Here is a 21,608-nt window from a genome sequence, read left to right as displayed (position 1 = left end):
ATGGTAAGTTCTAATAACATCTCAGCAAAAGCAGGCCTACAGAAATTACTAACTGATGTTAATTTTTAATTGGCTGTAATTTAAAGGATTTGTTTTGAAGATCCTAAGTTTTACAGTAAAGATGTGAAGGAATGCTATATCAAATCCAAATTACATAGTCTAAAAAGATGTATATTGTCCTAAGAGGAAAAAAAAAAAACAAGGAAAAACTATTTTATGTTAAAAATTAATATTCCCTGAGAAAGTAAAAAGTTCACAAATAAGGAATCAAGAATACCAACAACCAAATACATGTAAACTTACAAGTACTTCTTGAGTCAAAAATTATGACTCAAATGAGTTTTAAAAATTATGTGGAAAGGCCGGCGCCGTGGCTCAATAGGCTAATCCTCCGCCTTGCGGCGCCGGCACACCGGGTTCTAGTCCCAGTTGGGGCACCGATCCTGTCCCGGTTGCCCCTCTTCCAGGCCAGCTCTCTGCTGTGGCCAGGGAGTGCAGTGGAGGATGGCCCAAGTGCTTGGGCCCTGCACCCCATGGGAGACCAGGAGAAGCACTTGGCTCCTGCCATCGAATCAGCGTGGTGTGCAGGCCGCAGCGCGCCTACCGCAGCGGCCATTGGAGGGTGAACCAATGGCAAAAAGGAAGACCTTTCTCTCTATCTCTCTCTCTCACTATCCACTCTGCCTGTCAATAAATAAATAAATAAATAAATAAATAAATAAATAAATAAATAATATGTGGAAACCTACTACTTAACATGTATAAACCATTCATTTTACACGGAGCACTGTACTGGCTTTCGTAAGTAACAATTAAGCATACCAAATTTCAGTGGAAAAGTGGGTATTAAAACTTTATTGGGGCCGGCGCCATGGCTCCACAGGCTAATCCTCCGCCTTGCGGCACCGGCACACCGGGTTCTAGTCCCGGTTGCTTCTCTTCCAGTCCAGCTCTCTGCTGTGGCCCGGAAAGGCAGTGGAGGATGGCCCAAGTGCTTGGGCCCTGCACTCGCATGGGAGACCAGGTGGAAGCACCTGGCTCCTGGCTTCAGATTGGCACAGCGCCAGTGTAGCGGCCATTTGGGGGGTGAACCAACGGATAGGAAGACCTTCCTCTCTGTTTCTCTCTCTCTCACTGTCTAAATCTGCCTGTCCAAAAAAACAAACAAACAAAAAAAACCATTTATGGTATACTCACAGTTCTGCAATCATTAGCACTTTCAGTTTTAGAACAAAAAGAAGCCTCTATGTGCATTAGCAGTTCCCTCCTATCTCCTGCTTCACCCAAACCCCAGAGCTGTGCTCTTAGCCCCAAGCAACCATTACTTCTACGTCTATGGGTTTGCTTATTCTGGTCATCCATACAAATGGGATCATACACCAGTGGTCTTCTGTGACTAGTTTCTGACATCTATCCATGGTATAGCATATATCACTGCTTCGTCCCTTTTGTTCAAATGGTATTTCATCGTGCGGACAGACCTCATTTTGTTTACCTACCCATCACTTCAGGGACATATGAGTTGTTTCCACTTATTGGCAATTATAAAAAAATACTGCTTTGAACATTTGTATTCAAGTTTTTGCATGAACACATGTTTTCAATTCTCTCAAGTATATACCTAGGAATGAAAATGCTGGTTCATATGGTAACTCTATGTTACTGCATCATTTTACATTTCCTGTGGAGGGTATGTATGTATGAGGGTTTCAATTCCTCCGCAGTCTCATCAAAACTTGTAATCGTTTATTAGAGCCATTCCATATATTATAACTTACAATACTGCACAGATCACTACATAAATTAACAACCAGCTGTATATTTACGTTGGAATAGTTCTCAAATACCAATTAGAGCTTTGCACCGCTTTATTTATTTATTTATTTATTTACCTACTTACTTACTTACTTACTTGACAGGCAGAGTTACAGACAGTGAGAGAGAGAGACAGAGAGAAAGGTCTTCCTTCCGTTGGTTCACCCCACAAATGGCTGCTACGGACGGCACACTGCGCCGATCCGAAGCCAGGAGCCAGGTGCTTCCTCCTGGTCTCCCAAGTGGGTGCAGGGCCCAAGCACTTGGGTTATCCTCCACTGACCTCCCAGGCCACAACAGAGAGCTGAACTGGAAGAGGAGCAACGGGGACTAGAACCGGCGCCCATATGGGATGCCAGCGCTGCAGGTGGAGGATTAACTAAGTGAGCCACAGTGCTGGCCCCCTTGCACTGCTCTTTCAGTTTGCATGGTCGCCCTTCTGATAAGCAAAATCAATTTTAAAATGTAGAAGATATGTTTGGTGGTGTAATCTAAATTATTAGAACAGTTTATCTTCTGGGTAAAGCTAATGGAAGAACATAGCCAGACATACCCATGCCTGTAGCACTGTTATTATACAAACCCAAATATAAAAACACTCACTTTAAGGGTCCAGCATTTTACCCTTTTTCTTTATAGCTCTAACTCTAAGAGAACTATTTACTTTTTCCATCATTTTCACAGCATCCATCCTAACAATGAGAGGTCTTGAATAAGCTCATGGAAAAATGCACTTAAAAAAGAAACTGTGCATGGATTTAAAAAAAAAATTTTTTTTTTTGACAGGCAGAGTGGACAGTGAGAGAGAGAGAGAGAAAGGTCTTCCTTTGCCGTTGATTCACCCTCCAATGGCCACCGCGGCTGGCACACCGCGCTGATCCGAAGGCAGGAGCCAGGTGCTTATCCTAGTCTCCCATGGGATGCAGGGCCCAAGCACTTGGGTCATCCTCCACTGCCTTCCCGGGCCACAGCAGAGAGCTGGCCTGGAAGAGGGGCAACTGGGACAGAATCCAGCGCCCCGACCAGGACTAGAACCCGGTGTGCTGGCGCCACAAGGCGGAGTATTAGCCTATTGAGCCGCAGCGCCGGCCCAAAAATTTTTTTACCAAAATAAATTTTATCTTTTCATTCCATTTTCCATAAACTTTTTGAATTACTGTCATACTTTACACACACACACACAAACACACACACACACCCCAGAGGGCCTCCCTTCATGGTTGTTATCAATACCTTTTTATCCTCTGAAAAACTGGGTAGGAATTTTTTTAAACCCAGGTGAAAACCTAAAGATTTCTTCATCAAATCTCTCTTTCACCAGCTAGGAAATTATGCTCTAAAATGCTGATGTATCACTTAAAGTAATTAATTCCCATTAACTGATTGCTTTTAGGAAGATCCTAATTTAAATTAAAATTTCCTAATCATCTATGGCATGCAACACTTTCCACTTACTTTCAGGCTTTGCATCCGCTGCAGCGTGGCGCATGCTTTTCAGCTGATTCTGTACTCTTTGCAGTCTCTGCACTGCATGAAACAGCTTCAAAATGCAATTAGATCTATTACTTGCTTAGTTTATTAAAACTTACTACTCACATAGGCAAGCAATGGAAAATACATATAACTATTATCATATAAAAGGAACAAATAATAAGAACAAAAAATTACTATATTAAGCCCAAAATATAACTGGTTCTCTCAATATACTTTATGAAAAATTTGTTTAAAAACTTTCAGAAATGTTTCTTTAGTTAATTGTTGGATTTGGAGATTAAAGAAAAATGCTGTGAAATAAATATATGCACCAGGCTACCCTTATTATAACTGGGTTTGTTCTTAATTCTAAAGAATGCTAACAGTCTCACAATTTTATATCTGAATCAGAAATGTATACGAAGCTACCATTCAGGGCTCAGGCAATGCAGCTGACTGCCTCGATGAGACCACCATGGAGCCACATCAAACTCCAACAGAGCCAAACATCTCAACTGCCAATTTAGTAGGAAATGAAGCTGGCTGGAAATATATTTTTAATGTAGAAGTCTACTCAAATTTTTTAACAGGGTTTTAATAAATAAAAATAGTACTTTCAGGCCAAATTATTTTTTCCTTAACTAGCTTTTTTTAAAAAAATTATTTTATTTATTTGAGAAGAAGAGCAAGACAGAGTACTCCCATTCCCAGGTTCAATTCTCAGATGCTGACAACAGCCCCACCCCTTTGGCTGTAGCCAGGAGCTGGGAACTCAATCCGGGTCTCCTTGCAGTTGGCAGGAACCCAATTACTTGAGCCACCACTGCAGCCTTCCAGGATCTGTATTGCCGAAGAAGCTGGAATCAGAAGCTGTAGGTAGGTACCACACCCAGGCTCTGATATAAGAAACACAAATCTTACCCTCGAGGCTAAACACCAGCCCCAAGGCAGTTTAAAAACATGGAGTGTGGGGCCGGGCGTTGTGATTCAGAAGGTTGAGATACTAGTAGTGAGCAACACCAGCGACTCGGCCTCTGATCCAGGCCTCTGCTAACATGTCTGTGAAGGCAGGGGATGAGGGTCCAAGTACTTGGGCTCCTGACACCTATGTGGGAGACCAGGATGCAGTTCCTGGCTCCTGGCTTAAGTTTGGCTCAGTTTTGGTTGTTGCAGCCATTTGGGAAGTAAACTAGATGATAGAAGATCTCTCTCTCTCTCTCCCTCTCTAGGTTGCCCTGTCTTTCAAACAACTAGCTAGCTAACTAACTGAATAAATTAAAAAAAAAACATAGAGTGTAGGGGCTAGTGGTAACCCCTACTGTTGTGAAGCATGGAGTCCTGGTCACTCTGTTTCTGATCCAGCTTCCTGCTAATATACCTGGGACACAGCAGAAAATGGCTCTAGTACTTGGGCCCCTGCCACCAATGTGGGAAACCAGGATGGGGATGTTGGCCTAGTCCAGATCTGGCTACTGCAGCCATCTGGAGAGTAAATCAGCCAATGGAAGATCTCTCTCTTTCTCTTTCTCTCTGTTGCTTGGTCTTTCAAATAAATCAATAAATCTTTTTATTTTTATTTATTATTTTGACAGGCAGAGTTAGACAGTGAGAGAGAGCGAGAGACAGAGAGAAAGGTCTCCCTTTTCCATTGGTTCACCCCTTAAATGGCTGCTATGGCTGGTGAGCTGCAGCCAGCGCGCTGCGCCGATCCAAAGCCAGGAGCCAGGTGCTTCCTCCTGGTCTCCCATACAGGTGCAGGGTGCAAGCACTTGGGCCATCCTCCACTGCACTCCCGGGGCCACAGCAGAGAGCTGGACTGGAAGAGGAGTAACCGGGACAGAATCTGGCGCCCCAACCGGGACTAGAACTCGGGTGCCGGCGCCACAGGCGGAGGATTAGCCAAGTGAGCCATGGCGCCGGCCTCAATAAATCTTTTTTAAAAAGAAAAAGAAACATGGAAAGTTGCTGCTGGAGTAAAGTGCAGTGAATACTGTGATCAGTGGAACAAAAATGATGTGCTTATAGCCCCAGAATCTAAGCACATTCTTTAGAGATTCTAGTTTTATTAGCAGCCAGTCCTACTGTTAAATATTAAAATGAATCTTTTGTAATGTTGGAACAAGAGCTAAGCATAGGCCAAAAAGATAACACATACAGAGTATTGACCCCAAAAGGTGGTATTGCTATTGATATCACAAAATATTCTTATTCAAATTACAATTCCATCAAGTTAACAAAGGGAAATGTCAATTTTACAACCCTAAAATTATTTCTTTCCATTTGCAATATAAGAAACAGCTATTTGTTTCATCCTGAGAATATGAACTTTTATGTGGATACCTGATTCTTTTGTTCCAGTTTCTGTTGTGCAAGAAATTCTTCTCTCTCTTTTTCAACTCGAAGTTGCCTTGCTATTTTAAGCATCCGTTGATGATTCTGAACTGTCTCTACCTACAGTAAGGGGATAAGCAGTACGTGTTACTGTCAGGTCTGAGAAAGAAATGAACATGTCATGTGACTCAGACATCCACTTATCATTTCCTTTTGGTAAACAGTACTTCCCAGAGATGACAGAAAAGCTCTAGCCTCTAGGTCCTTAAAAGTTTTGGGCTACTGCCTAGGGAGATTCCCTTCCCGTCAATTTTATTTGAGTCCAGCTTCAGATGTACACCAATGCCTGGCTTAATCTTTATTTGCATTCCTAAATCTCTGCACGTCTTTGGGACTTTGAGCCAAAGTCTTACAGTGCTAATTCTTGCCTTACCCTTTTCTTCAAACGTTCGACTCTTTTAATAAGCTGATCCTTTTCTTCCTCCATTGCACTGATATCCTAAAAAGGAGTAGAGAACATTATAAGAAAAAGTATGTTCTGTCTGTAGGATTCAGTTAAGTTTTTATGTAATTATATGTCTACCACTTCATCTCTTATAATCAGAGCACTAAGGAACAGAGATCTTCCCTCCAATAAAGGGCATTTCTATTTTCCTCCAAGGTTCTTTATGCAGGGTAATTTTTTTGGCAGTTTGGCATTCATCAAGAAAAGCAACTAAAACAGGTTCTAATGCAGCAAGGTAAAGCTGCCAACTAGCACATTTGTGTTCTGATTCCAAATATGGGCACATGATTTTTCAAAAATCTTCTACAAGGAAAGTGTGCAGGTCTAAATACGTGAACAACAGCTGCTGACATCCCATCTGCTCTTATATATCAATCCATATATTCTTCCAATTTTCCAACAAAATTAATTTTAAGGGGAGTGAATCTGGTGTTATCAAGGCTAATTAACCAATTCCCTCCCTGAAAATGACTTCAGAAATAGACTACCTTCGTTTTAACCAATTTCATAATATTTTGTAATGAAAAAACCTTTCTTAAGCCTAAAAGCTCAACTATTATAGTAATACAAAATATGAAAATAGACATGATAGTATTGACAGAATTTGGTACTACTACTACTGGTAGTATTAGACATGTTAGTACGTCTAGGTTTTTTTTGTCATTTTGGTATACTCATACGGACATACTGGAGGAACTCCAGAAGAACATCTATCACTCTTCTATAAAATTTCTGCAAGATTTCTACAAAATCTTTAAGTATCTACTTAAGAGTCTTTCTAGACCACTGATCTGAGTTCTTCCTACACTGCTAATATTCAACAAACTCCCACTGAAGATCTGCCATGTGTCAGGCACTCTGACAGACGCTGGGAATTTAGCAATGAGCAAGATATACAACATAGTCCCTGTCTTCATAGGGCTTAAAGATATTCAGGAAAACAGACATTAAGGTAATTTTAAGTGTAATGACCGTTACCAAACAAAAAAGAATTGAAGAAACTAATCTATTCAGGGAATTAGGAACCATCTTCTTTTTTTTTTTTTTTAAAGAATTTATAGAAAGCAACTTCTAATGTTTCTGATTGAGAAGGTAAAGATGGCATTGATAACTCAGGAATTCAAAATCCATTGAAGTCAGTATCACAGTAAGTGTTTTGAGAAAGAATATGTCTAATGAGAAGGTAAAAAAATTTTCTGGATAACACTGAATAACAATACATTCAGAGTCCTAAAAATTTTCATATGATTTACAATTCCATTTCTAGAAATTTACTCTAAGGAAACAATTACAGATACACAGAAACAGATAGGTAGAAGATAATCATAGCATTATCTATGATAATAGAAAATGAAAACAAAAAACTAAAAAAGGTTTTAAACTACCTACACTATGGAATACAACTTGGTCATTAAAAATCATACTGTAAAAAGTTAACAATGGGAATATATTCACAATGCAATGATTTCAAAAGCAAGATACTGGCCAGTGCCATGGCTCAATAGGCTCATCCTCCACCTGCAGCACCGACACACCGGGTTCTAGTCCCGGTTGGGGCGCCGGATTCTGTCCCGGTTGCTCCTCTTCCAGTCCAGCTCTCTGCTGTGTCCCGGGAGTGCAGAGGAGGATGGCCCAAATCCTTGGCCCTTGCACCTGCATAGGAGACCAGGGGAAGCACCTGGATCTGGGCTTCGGATCAGCGTGGTGCGCCGGCCGCAGCGGCCATTTGGGGGGTGAACCAACGGAAAAGGAAGACCTTTCTCTCTGTCTCTCTCTCTCACTGTCCACTCTGCCTGTCCAAAAAAAAAAAAAAAAAAAACAAAAAACAAAAACAAAAAAAAAAGCGCAAGATGCTAATAATTACATATAGCATGATCCCAAATATATATATATATATACACACACACACACACACACACACACAACACAGTAACAATTAGTTGATTTTTTCTTTTTTCTTTTCTCTATTTTCTACACACACATACACAAATAAACCAGATAAAGATTCAGAATGTAGTATTTTTAAATCCATACTGGTGGTCTATATAGTACACAAAAACTCATCATGAATTTACCCTAGCCTCCTTTCCTTAGTAAAGATCTTCCAAAGGCTGAACAAACTAAAGAAACTGCCATTTGCTATAACTAGTCTCCTCATAGTCTTAAGATTTATAATGAATTTAACTAAAAACTAAAATGTTAACTCTAATATTATACAAATCCAAAAACATTATATTCCAAAAACATTCTATCTTCTTTTCTTTACCCTTCTTATTTCTGCTGTAGAAAATCCGGATGTCTTGAGCTGTTCACATTCTTTATGCAAAGTTTTAAAGGCTTCCATCAACTCTTCATACTAAAAGAATAAGTTAATAAATTATAAATGACTAGATCCAATAGACTTTTCTTCATCAGGTTATCTACCAACTTACAGTGATTACTTCAATCACTGTAAGAACAGTATTCACTACACATTTTTTTTTTTTTTTTTTTTAACAGGTAGAGTGGATAGTGAGAGAGAGACAGAGAGAAAGGTCTTCCTTTTTGCCGTTGGCTCACTCTCCAATGGCTGCTGCGGCCGGCTCATCTTGCTGATCCGAAGCCAGGAGCCAGGTGCTTCTCCTGGTCTCCCAAGCGGGTGCAGGGCCCAAGGACCTGGGCCATCCTCCACTGCCTTCCCGGGCCATAGCAGAGAGCTGGCCTGGAAGAGGGGCAACCGGGATAGAATCCGGCGCCCCGACCGGGACTAGAACCCGGTGTGCCGGCGCCGCAAGGCGGAGGATTAGCCTGTTAAGCCACGGCACCGCTCTCAATACACATTCTTAACACTTACATAGGACAAAACAGTAGATCTGCACAGTGTGGCCACTATTTCCCCAGGTTCATTTCTAGCTCTTTTCCCATCTCACATGCTATACTTAGCTATACTGATCTTTCAGTACTGGCAACGTTCCAAGCACTCATCTCCAGCTTACACAACCTATTCGCTGTGAGAACATTCTATAACCCTTCTCACCCCAAGCCCAGGTAATTCCTGTTTATCCTACAAGTCTCAGCAGAGATTATCAGTATTCTCAGAGAAGCCTTCTCTGACCTTTTCCTATCACAGTAGATATGACATAAAATTATAACTGACCAGCTACTTATTTAATTATAATCGTCCATTAGACAGGGCAAGCCAAGAGAACAAGACTCATCCTCATGGGTACATTGTACATTTCTAGGATCCATCACAGTACATAACCCAAACAGATGTTCAATAAAGCAGTTGAATGAATGAAAAAAAATCACAACTTTCCTAAATTTGTAAAAATAGTATTTTTGGTAGAAAAGATAGAAAATTATTTTTCTTGACTAATCATATCCTATACATCTACAAATTATTCTAACATACATTTTTCAAAAGACTTACTTATTTGAAAGGAAGAGTGACATAAAGAGAGACAGAGATCGTCTGTTGGTTCGGTCCTCAAATGGCTGCCAACAGCCAGGTCTGGGCCAGGCAGAAGTCAGGAGCAAGGAACTACATCTGGGCCTCCCAGGTTGGTGGCAGGGACACAATTACTTGGACCATTTACCGTTGCCTTCCCAGCAGAAAGTTGGATCTGAAGCAGAGCAGCCAGGATTCAAACTGGCACTCCAATATGGGATGGCACTGCAACAAGTAGTGGCTGAATCCACTACAACACTATGCCACTTGCATAGTATGCTTTTTTTTTTTTTTTTAAATTAAGGTCTCTGGAACTGGCCATGTGGCACGGTAGCTTAATCCTCTGCCTGCAGTGCCAGCATCCCAAATGGTTGCTGGTTCTAGTCCCCACTGCTCCTCTTCCATCCCAGCTCTCTGCTATGGCCTTGGAAAGTAGAAGATGGCCCAATTTCTTGGGCCCCTGCACCTGCATGGGAGACCCAGAAGAATATTGTGGCTCCTGGTTTTGGATCAGTCCAGCTCCGGCCATTTGGGGAGTGAACCAGTGGATGGAAGACCTTTCTCTCTGTGTCTCCCTCTCACTGTCTGACCTTTCTGTCTCTCTCTCTCACTTTCGACCTCTCAAATAAAATCTTTAAAAAAATAATAAAAAATAAATTAAGGTCTCTACTGATTGGCTAAATGTGTAAGTCATTACATACACAAACATAATATGCTTAAAGAACAAATATTTCTTTATGATTATAGTAAAATTCCTCTAGAGGATTTTGTTTTTATCAAATTTATTGATGGAAGTGGGTAGGAGGAGAAAATATTCCACATTTATACTTCCCTATTTCCTATCTGGTAAAACCTTCAAAGGTAAGGACAGGATGTCCTCATTCTGTTTCTCCTTGGCATCTACTGTGACATTTGACATACTTATTTACACAAATATTATCTTAAGAGATCAATATTGACTTTTTCTGAATGAATGCCATGCCTAAAAAATAATAACAAAATATGTAGATGGAAAACAAAAACACTCATTTGGTTGTTTATATTCAATTCAAATATTGAACAACCAACATATAGAAGCAATTACACAAAATCCTGGGGGAAAACAAGATGAATAAACACATGTCACTTGTCTCCACAGACCTCATGCTCTACTGGGAAAGACAGATTGACAAACTATTCACAAGAGGCACATATCAGTGCACTAATCGTTCTGTTTAACTGCTATGAAATAAAAGTGCAAAACATTAAACAGAGGCAATTGTCTTTTTAACCAAAGTCCTCTAAAACCTACTGTCTCCTACAGTCTGACCACTAATGTGCTCTGGGATCCCAGGACCAAGAGTGAGATCACTTAGTCCTCGGTACACAGAGATTTAAGACCTTAGGCCAGGGGCCAACACTGCAGCATAGCAGGTTAAAGCCCCGGCCTGCAGTGCCAGCATCCCATATGGGCGCCAGTTCAAAACCTTGCTGCTCCACTTCTGATCCAGCTCTCTGTTATGGTCTGGGAAAGCAGTAGAAGATGGCCCAAGTCCTTGCACCCACATGGGAACCCAGAAGAAGCTCTTGGCTCCTGGCTTTGGATCAACACACCTCCATCCACTGTGGCCATGTGGGGAGTGAACCAGTGGATGGAAGATCTCTCTCTCTCTGCTTGAGCCTTTCAATTAATTAATTAATTAATTAATTAATTTTTTTTTTTTTTTAAAGAAGAAGATGGCACAAGTCCTTGGGCCCCTGTACCTGCATGGGAGACCCGGAAGAAACTCCTGGCTCCTGGCTTCAGATCAGCTCAGCTCTGGCCGTTGAGGTCACTTGGGGAGTGAACCAGTAGATGAAAGACCTCTCTCTCTGGCTCTACCTCTCTCTGTAACTCTTTCAAATAAATAAAATAATCTTAAAAAAGAAGAATAAGAAATCTTCTTTAAAAAAAAAAAAAAAAGATACCTTAGGCCAGAACCCAGTGTTACCCCAAATTCTAGTGAGAAGAACACACTGAGATTTCAAATTACCAGACCTTTATCCTCCATCTGCTTGGCAAGTCACTTTGAGATTTTAAGTCTAGCTTCTCTGCTTATTTCCCTGCAGGGGCTCACATGTCTCAGCTTGCCTGGGATACTCTTGATTTATTAGCCCTAGTGTAATTTTTATGATGGCCCATTTCTCTACATTTGGATGACAAACTTACTTTACTGGGCAGCAAAAAGCTCTGCAGTCTCAAGCCCTACGTCCCATCTAGCTAAAGTGCTGAGTAAAAATTACCCAGAAATTTTAATTTCAAGTTTTTTTTTCTATCCATATAATCCTATCACTGAAGCAGAATTTTTGTGCAAAAGTCATGTTAACATGTGACTATGGTAGAATCAGTGATACCTTCTTACCCTCTGCTGCCACCTGGAACAACAGAAATAGCAAAGAAAAATTAACTTGATTACGTGTACCTCAAAATCTATTACAGATAGCTCAAAATACCCTTTTGGTATTGCATACCTGTTTATTGGTGTCAGCCACAGTTTCATCCTGGAGAAACTCGCTTGGTACCTCAAGTTTTATTAAAAAACGAGCTAAATATGCTCTTTTCTTCAGTTCATTAGTCCTCTGAAGAAGCCAGTGGAGCACTGGGTAAATTACAGGTTTACTTCCAATCACCAGACCCTGACGGAAAGTACTCCTAAGAAAATCAAAGCACATGTGAGGACGAACACACACACACACACACAAATATATATATATATATACTTATCATCTTGCAAAGAGATAGTATTTGCTCAAAATCAGATTTACAGGGGCTGGTGCTGTGGCGCAGCAGGTTAACGCCCTGGCCTGAAGTGCCAGCATCCCATAAGGGCGCCAGTTCGAGACCCGGCTGCTCCACTACCGATCCAGATCTCTGCTATGGCCTGGGAAAGCAGAAGATGGCCCAAGTCCTTGGGCCCCTGCACCCGCATGGGAGACCTGGAGGAGGCTCCTGGCTCCTGGCTTTGGATCGGTGCAGCTTCAGCCGTTGCAGCCAATTGGGGAGTGAATCAACGAATGGAGGACCTCTCTCTCCCTCTTTCTCTCTGCCTCTCTGACTTTCAAATAAATAAATAAATCTTTTAAAAAATCAGATTTATAATGTCCTGATTGCTTTCTATAACTTCTTTAAAAGAATAAATCCAAGGCTATTTCAAAGTCAGTCTGTACATTAATTAGAAAAGATGGAAAGTTAAGCCTTCAAATTGAAGTAGCCAAGGAAGTCAAGTTGGAACCACTAATTGGTACAGTCAGTCTCAATACTTCAATGACTGGACAATGTTTAAGTTGTTTTTATTTAGGATGACAGATAAATGATAAAACGGTAGAGAATTTGCCTGGCTTTTTTTTTTTTTAATTAAGGCAAAGATCTGACCCATTTAAGATTTCTACATGACAGCATATTAGAAGGTTTAAGATGGGGCCGGTGCTGTGGCTCACTTGGTTAATCCTCTACCTGCAGCGCCAGCATCCCATATGGGCGCAGGGTTCTAGTCCTAGCTGCTCCTCTTCCAGTCCAGCTCTCTGCTGTGGCCCAGGAGTGCAGTGAAGGATGGCCCAAGTGCTTGGGCCCTGCACCGGCATGGGAGACCAGGAGGAAGCACCTGGCTCCTGGCTTCAGATCAGCACAGCACCGGCCGTAGCAGCCATTTGGGGAGTGAACCAATGGAATGAAGACCTTTCTCTCTGTCTCTCTTTCTCACTGTCTATATCTCTACCTGTCAAATAAAAAAAAAAAAAAAATGCCCACAGCAGCCAGGACTGGGACAGGCCAAAGCCAAGAGTCCAGGGCCCAGTTCAGGTCTCCCACGTGAGTGGCAGGGACTCAAGCGCTGGAAGCTGGAGCTGGAGGCAGGGCAGGTGCAGGGACCCAGGCCTCGGATATGAGATGTGGGTGGCCCAAGGAGCATCTTAGGCACTGACACAGACACCCACCCCTCCAAGGACTTTAGGAGCCCGGGTCAGGGACAGGATGAAGAGCAGTTATCTGGACAGTGCACAAGACTCGCCTTCCTCTGTGCTCACTGGGTGGCTGCGGCTGCACTGGGCACCTCCCGGGTTGTCGGGCTGAGGGCCCCTGCTGTCCACAGGCCACTGCCCAGAGGCCTCTCCCCAAGGCAGCTGACCACGCAGCCAGCAGGGAGAGCCAGAGAGGGGCTGTTGAGCTGGGGTCCCGATCCCGTGGGAGGGAGTCTCAGAAGTACCCTCCCTCCTCCGGCAAGATAAAAAAAAAAAAAAAGAAGGTCTAAGATTTTGAGGGCCGGCTCTGTGGCATAGCAGATAAAGCTCATGCCTTTAGTGCCTGAATCCCATATGGCACCGGTTTGAGTCCCGGCTGCTCTACTTCCCGTCCAGCTCTCTGCTAATGCACCTGGGAAAGCACTAGAATATGGCCCAAGTGCTTGGGCCTCTGCACCTGTGTGGGAGACCCAGGAAAAGCTCCTGGCTCCTAGCTTTGGATTGGCCCAGCTCTGGTTGTTGCGGATGTTTGGGGAGTGAATCAGCAGATGGGAGACTTCTCTCTCTGCCTCTGCCTCACTGTAATTCTGCCTTTCAAAAAAATAAATAAATCTTAAAAAAAAAGTATTTTGAAATTCAGCAAAGTTCTCACTCCACTGAACTAGGGAGACCAGTACTGCCAAAAAAGACTGATTGTTTCATGCAAAGGTTTGGATAGAAAACTGTAGTTTTTAAAAAGCAAGATGTGATCAGATTCTTACATGTCTGTAGCATTTCCTGGAGGTTTATATTTAAGGATACCGAGAAGGCTCAACATCCGTTTGGCTGTTTGCTCTGGCATCTCCTCTCTGATATCAACAACTTGCTAAAAAATAAATGGAAGTATGTTATTGCTGCACATCTAACAAAGAACAATATTTAAACTATCAAAACTGTTTTGCTAGCACATAACAGGTACAATGGTCGCTTCATAAAACAGATTAACTATGGAGGCCCCCAGATTCCAAGAGAGAGGGCACACAAGTCAGATCAGGATTCATATTAAGAATGTTAGGCTTAAAAAAAAAAGTCTCCAATGGAAAAAGACCAGTGTATAAGAGACATGAGCCAACTTGCAATACAATAAAACCTTTTGTTAAAGTATTTTCATTCTAGGACCAAATCCATTTATGTCTGGAAGTAGTGAAATAATGTCTAAATAAGGTACAAGCAGATAATTTTTGGGCTAGTAGCAAAACCTTAAAGATCATTTACTATTACTTTATAGACATGGAAAATAAGGCTCAGAGAGGTCAAATAAATTGCCCAACCCACAGCTATTGAGGGCAGAAACCTGCTTTCTGGCCACTCTTCTCATCACAGAGGAAGAGAAAACTCTTACCTTTGGGTCAATCTCAGCCAGAACATCATTGAGAACTTGTAATAGTTGCATTGGCTCCAGGGAATCAAATGTGATTAAATTATAATTCTTCCTAAAAGGCTCTTTATTGAGATTGTCCACAATGAATTTGATTTGGTCACTCATAATTTGATCTTATAACTTAAGCTACAAATAAATACAGAGAAAAAAAATTCTTCAACATTGCTAACAAAATTTCTGGGAAAAAAATAAGAATTAAATTCATTGGAAGTAGGCATGAAAAGTATAATTCTACATGGTATACAAAAATGCTATTTTGTTGAAAGAAATCAGTTTGAAGACTGATAATAAAAGCTGCAGTATATGCTGCTAGTAGTTAACATCAAGTGTTTCTGTGTATGCATCAGGTTTGGCAGTGATCACTTGAATGAACATGGACAAGTGAATAATAACTCCTATCTACATCAACATCTCTCTCACTCAGCTGTATAATTCCTACCCAGTAGTTAATACTTGTTAGGCTGCAGACATGCTTCTATTAAAAAATTTTTTTTTAAAAAAAAGCAGTCCACATTTAAAATCCAGATCCAGATCCCCAGTTTTTCTAAAAATCAAATCTGGCAACACGGAGCCTACACTTGTGCTTGACCACAACCAACAGAAGTGGAGCAGATGCACACTTCGCCTGGACACACTCTCTGGTTTGGTTCTGGTCTCCCCCACCATACCACCTGTCCGCTCCTGTTAAGGGCTTGGTGCCACCCTGGAGTAATGGAGGCCTTCACTTCCTTTCGCCTTCAGTGAGGCAACGATCTCCCATATTCTGGCCTCGATCTCTCCCCTTTCCAAATCATCTGTAGCTTCTCACCACATACAAAATAAAGTCCAAGCTTCTTGATTTGGAGACTCATGATGTAGTTCAACCAGCCTTTCCCAACTTTATTTCCAAATTGTTATCTTTCACCTTTCAAACCTCAGCCCACGGAAGCAGTCACAGTCCACCTCTCAGCCTCCACCTAAAGCTGTTTTCTTAGCCTAGAAAGCCTGCTGCCATCTTTGAAGATTTGCCCACCAGATGCAAGTTTCTCCAGGAAACTTTTCTCAAGGTCTCCCTAAGTTCGACAGCAGAGTGAACAGCACTTGCCCTCCACGCTGACCACACTTTATCTGCGCTTCTCCCCTAGGGTTACTTTCTATCTTGTACTAGTTCCTTATGTACACATTTTCTATTCTCTCCTGAGCTGTAAGTTCCATGAGGCCAGTATCTCTAAGCTCATGTTTGAACACCCACTACATCTGAAAGAGTGACTCCTTCCACTGGACTGGATGAACTTGCACAAGGCCAGGAAAAAAAAAAATCTAAATCTAAAGGCAATCAGGTTGATGGTGAGAGAGATAATAAGTTTTATAAAAACTGAATATCTGATTTCTTAATTGCTGAAACAGCTTTACCAAAGTAAACTGCTTTAACTTTAGCAATTAAAAAAATGAGTTGCTAAAAAGAAAAAGAAATTACTTCAGTGTTCCCCAATAGAAAAATTACAAAATAGATGCTACTTTTACTCATGACCTAAATTGAGACAAAAAACATCTTGCCCTGAAATGGGTCTTTTAAACTGGGTGACAGTAGCTGGATATTTAGGGGAAAAAAAAAAACCAAAATATTATCATTTCTACATAATGATGATAAAATTATGAACAAATAATTATTGCTTAGAAAATAAGTCAAAAGAGGGTATACAAAATAACCAGTGTGGCTGATCAATGAAAGGGTTCGTCTAAAAAGGGAAAACCTTTCCTTCAGTAGAAAAGAAAAAACAAATCCACAATGCAGCAGTTTTTCCCGGTCGGAAGTGTTTTAAACAAAAGTCCACGTCAGAGGCTTCACACACAGACATTTCTAATCTTAAAGGATTTAGAAATTCGCCCCAGGGCTACTCTTTTATCCCGTTTCAAAAACACAAAACCAAACCAAAAAATCCGGGGAAACGAATAAAACGTTACCAGGTAGGAAAAGAAACCAGCGGGGTCTGAGGGCCCTAGCCGCCCACCAGCCCTCCCGTGGTCACCCGCTGAGGACAAAGATGCTCCGGGCAGGGAGCCTGCCGCTGCCCCGTGGGCTCCGCGCTCCCGAATTAGCAAAAGCAATTACTGTCCCGCGTGCAGCGCGCAGTCGCCACGCTCAGTCCCCCGCACGCGGCCACACGGGCGCCCGAGCGGAATCAAAACCGGGACGCGCCCGCTCTCCGGCACAGCTCGGCCCGGGCCCGGGGCCACCCCGCCCCCGGGACCCCCGCGCCCGGCCGGGACCCTCGCGGGCCGGCGGCCTGGTTCGACCCCGACTTCGGGGCTCAAACGCCTCGACCCCTGCCCTGGAGGCTGCCGCGCTAGGGCCGGGAGGAGGAGGCGGTGCTCCCCTGTGTCGGGGTTCGGGGGAGTTTCCGGCCGCGGGTTGGCGAGGTTACCTCAAATTCTCCTCACGAAACCACTTCCCCACCCTCCCCCAGGCGGCACCCGGGCTCCAGCGGGCTCCTAGAGACGAGCTCCTTGGTAACGGTTGCCAGGCCGTGGCGACACGCCACTTCCGGTGGGGGCGCGCGCGTTTCCGCGGGGCCCTCGAGCGCTCGCGCGCGCGCGCGCTGGGGGGGGGCGGGGCCCGGGCCCGGGGCGGGAAAGGACGGGCGAGCGCTGGGCCCACGCGCGCGAGGGCGGGTCACGTGGCCGGTGCGGCTTGCGGGGCGTCGAGGGCCTGTGGGCTGTCGTCCCCGCTCAACCAAACGTGGGCGTTGACCTGGCGGGGCCGCGGGGTGTGCGGTGAGGGAGGCTTTGGCCTGGCTTTCAAATGTAGGTTTTTGACACAGTACCTCTAAATTGGGTTATCCACAGGAACAAGTGCAGCGTCTGGCAGGATTGGGAGAAACCACGTGCATCACAGAGATTTCAGCTTTTGTGCCAGGGTATTGGGCCACATTGCCTGCCCTGGGAATTAACTGTGTTTTAATCCCGTCCTTTTTTTTTTTTTTTTTTTTTTTTACATAATCAGAACCTGAAAAGAGGGGGAAGAAAATGGCCTGAGGCCCCTTGGGGCATCTGAGATCTCTAGGCACAGGCAGAGTAAGCCACGTCCTCCTGTGGTCTTCTGGATTTCACACAGTGCAGTAGGCAGGCAGACGAGGAGCGTAGAAGTCTCCCGGACAAAAATGACCCCAGAAATGCACTACCTGGCTGAGGGGAGACCTTGGTGAATGGTGTTTTTTTGTTTGTTTGTTTTAACAGGCAGAGTGGATAGTGAGAGAGAGAGAGATACAGAGAGAAAGGTCTTCCTTTGCCGTTGGTTCACCCTCCAATGGCCACTGTGGCCGGCGCACCGCGCTGACCCGAAGCCAGGAGCTTCTCCTGGTCTCCCATGCGGGTGCAGGGCCCAAGGACTTGGGCCATCCTCCACTGCCTTCCCGGGCCATAGCAGAGAGCTGGCCTGGAAGAGGGGCAACCAGGATAGAATCCGGCGCCCCGACCGGGACTAGAACCCGGTGTGCCAGCGCCGCAAGGTGGAGGATTAGCCTGTTAAGCCACGGCGCCGGCCTGAATGGTGTTTTCTAAGATTTAGTTGAAAGAGTGATGGAGAGAAGGGGAGAGGCGCGCGCGCACACACACACACACACAGAGAGAGAGAGAGAAAATCTCCCAGCTGCTGGTTCACTCCCCAAAGAGCTGCAACGACCAGGGCTGGGCCAAGCCGAAGCCAAGAACATGGAATTCCATGCGGGTCTCCCACGTGGGTGCAGGGGTGCAAGTACTTGGGCCATCTTCTACTGCTTTCCCAGGCACATTAGCAGGGAGCTGGATCAGAAGCAGAGAGGCCAGGACTCAAACTAGTGCTCCCATGTGCGATGCCAGCTTCTGAGGTGGTGGCTTAACCTGCTGTGCCACAACGCTGGCCCCTGTGACTGGTATTTTGGGTTTTTTGTTTTGTTTTTAAAGATTTATTTATTTATTTTGAAAATTGGAGTTACACAGAGAGAGGAGAGGCAGAGAGAGAGAGAGAGAGGTCTTCCATCCTATGGCTCACTCCCTAATTGGCTGCAACGGCTGGAGCTGCGCTGACCCGAAGCCAGGAGCCAGGAGCCTCTTCTGGGTCTTCCACGTGGATGCAGGGGCCCAAGGACTTGGGCCATCCTCCACTGCTTTCCCAGGCCACAGCAGAGAGCCGGATCGGTAGTGGAGCAGCCGGGTCTCGAACTGGCGTCCATGTGGGATGCCGGCATTTCAGGCCAGGGTATTAACCCGCTGTGCCACAGTGCCGGCCCCCTGTGGTTGGTATTTTGAGAGTCTACTGCACTTTGTGATATCCATTGGCAATGAAAAACAGAAAAGATGAAAATTAAATGCTTCATACCCTGAAAACTTAGTTTGTCTGCTGTCTGAAAAGAAACCAACTATGGGTTTAGCCTCAGACTTACAACAACAACAAAGTCACAAATTATAACCTAGCTATTTCCTCTACCACCTCGGCTGTGCAGGTTGTTGGGAACGCAGTGGAGGCGGGGACTCAACCTGGCCCTGACCTCAAGGAGTGGACAGTTCGTGAAGATGGAACAGGTGAGAGGTGGTTAAACAGGCAACACCCATACAACGGGGATTAATGCTGTAATCAAAAGGAACCAGTGTTGACTGAACCCAGATGAAGAGCTACAAGTTTACTTGGGGAGGGGGCCCCACCAGAGGCGCCATAGTATCAGGAAAGCTTCCATCACGTGGAATGATGTTAAAGGATCGTTAAAAATTAGCTAACGGGAAGGTGAGAGTTTTTCAGGCAGAGGGAGCAGAATATGCCAAGACAGGCCTCCTTGCTGGCTGCCTTCTGACTGTTAAGAACTATCGAGTACCCTGCAGAGGGCTTGGAGAGAAACTAGAGCTGGTCCCAATCCATAGACACCCATGACCAGTTTTGGGGAACAGTACTGAAGGCCTTGAAAATTCAAATCGCTTAAATAATCCTCAGAGAAATGAAGCAAGGCTTGTTCAGGTGTGCACATGCCGAACTCACTGATCCTGCTGGATGTGAGGAGAGGCTCCTGGCTGCCTGGGTTTGCTGGGAAGTTTCCTCACCACCCTGAGATTTCCTCATCTGTAAGATGTGGCTACAGTAATACTTTACAGTATTTTACAGTATTAAAAAGTACTTTAAACTATTACTTTCCTCCATAGCGTTGATGTGAGCACAGGTCAGTGCAGGTAAAGCAAGCAGAACAGTGGGGAAGGGCTGCAGATCGTTTAACTTTTTTTTTTTTTAATGAGGTGGTTTACTTTGCTCTTCCAGAGGATCTGCAGATACAGGCTATAGAAAGATAAGAGTAATTTTTAGTTCTTCCTCTCCCTTCTGGCTGTTATATAAACACAGTGGAGAATGCAATCTTGAGCAAATTCAAGCAAGCAGTGAGATCCACTCTGACTCCAGAGCAGCGAGTGATGAGGTCCGCTGTGAGTCAAGGTGGAGTTTATGTTTAACGTGGTTGCACCGGAACACAGAGAAGAATTGGAGGCCAGTCAGCATGCTTCCTGGGATCCACACATTGACAAGCTTATATCCCAACTTGAAGCAAAAGGAGGAACCACAGAGAACCTGCAGATCCCAGCTCTCTGTTTATGCACAGTGCTCAGATGCAGGCCCGGGGAACACTTGCTGCCACCTCCTGCTTCACGTGAGATAGGTCAGACCTTGAGTGGGTTCAGACAGAGGTTGGAGAAAGAATTCTCAGCGACAGTTTCACAGCCGTGATTACCTCTCAGGTCAAGCTGCTCATATGAAGACTTTTTTCCTTAGATGGTGTCGAGTCTTCTGTGCAAGCCCCTAACGATGCCTTTTGGCTGAACTATATTTAACATGTTTAATAGATGGAGAGGAGTTCCAGCCATATATGACAACCTCTCTGAAAGCTTTCCACTCCGACCCCATTCTCTCTTTTTTTCAGCAGCTTTATTGAGGTCTAATTCACATACATACAACTCATCCAGGTAAAGTACACAAGTCCGTGGCTTTTGGCATTTTCACAGTTATTCAGTCATCATTACTACCTAATACTAGAACATTTTCATTACCCCAACAGAAACCCTGTTCCCTTCTGCCATCACCCACTAGTGTGCAGTGAGAACTCCCCGCCACCAAGCCCTGGGAAACTGTTCATCTGCTTTCCAGCTTGATGGATTGGCCTCTTCTGGACGTTTCACATAAATGGAATCGTAAAACATGGGGCCTCTTGTGCCTGCTTTCCTTCATTTACATAACATTTCTTCATCCATGTTGTAGCATGCATCAGTACTTCATTCTTTTTTTCTATGGCCAAGTAGTATTTCATGGTACGGCTAAGCCACTTTTTATTTATGCACTTGTCAGGAGCTGGGCATTTGGGTTGTTTCCACTTTTTGGCTGTTATGAATAATGTTGCTGCAGCCATCAGCGTACACACCCACACTCCCCTGTGGATCCCAACTCTGTTGTCTTGGTCGGATGAGTGAGGTGTGTCCGTCACAGGCCCGGTTGGGGGGGGGGGCAGCTGTCTTGCATTCTTAGTGTCCTATCAGTTGTTAATTTTGTGGCCTCTTGGGTGCCCATGGCTCTACACCACAGGGCCCGAGACAGGAATTCTTTGGTAGTTTTTGGCTGTGACAGCACAGCCCTGCTGTTGAAATCTACTCCTCCCTGCTCTGTTTCTCACCAG

At 44.1% G+C, this 21,608-nt stretch overlaps 1 protein-coding gene across 5 annotated transcripts in view; it reads right to left on the bottom strand.

Annotated features, from left to right (window-relative positions):
* Positions 1–21,608, bottom strand: part of IFT81 (intraflagellar transport 81) — a 188,216-nt gene that overhangs the window by 72,287 nt on the left and 94,321 nt on the right. For 3 of the 5 annotated variants that reach the window (XM_062182157.1, XM_062182160.1, XM_062182161.1), the window contains exons 1-8: positions 17,355–17,469; positions 14,911–15,075; positions 14,291–14,394; positions 12,045–12,225; positions 8,391–8,480; positions 6,053–6,118; positions 5,629–5,739; positions 3,271–3,355 (exon numbers count right to left, since the gene is read on the bottom strand). In XM_062182157.1, the coding sequence (XP_062038141.1) occupies positions 3,271–3,355; positions 5,629–5,739; positions 6,053–6,118; positions 8,391–8,480; positions 12,045–12,225; positions 14,291–14,394; positions 14,911–15,054 (781 nt within the window). In that variant the 5' untranslated portion in view covers positions 15,055–15,075; positions 17,355–17,469. Of the gene's footprint in view, positions 1–3,270; positions 3,356–5,628; positions 5,740–6,052; positions 6,119–8,390; positions 8,481–12,044; positions 12,226–14,290; positions 14,395–14,910; positions 15,076–16,893; positions 16,971–17,354; positions 17,470–21,608 lie in introns of those variants that run through there. The other 2 variants (XM_062182159.1, XM_062182158.1) reach the window with 2 other exon arrangements.

This window comes from Lepus europaeus, chromosome 23 (genome assembly GCF_033115175.1).
Source record: "Lepus europaeus isolate LE1 chromosome 23, mLepTim1.pri, whole genome shotgun sequence".
Taxonomy (NCBI): domain Eukaryota; kingdom Metazoa; phylum Chordata; class Mammalia; order Lagomorpha; family Leporidae; genus Lepus; species Lepus europaeus.
This window is presented reverse-complemented; position numbering and strand designations above follow the sequence as displayed.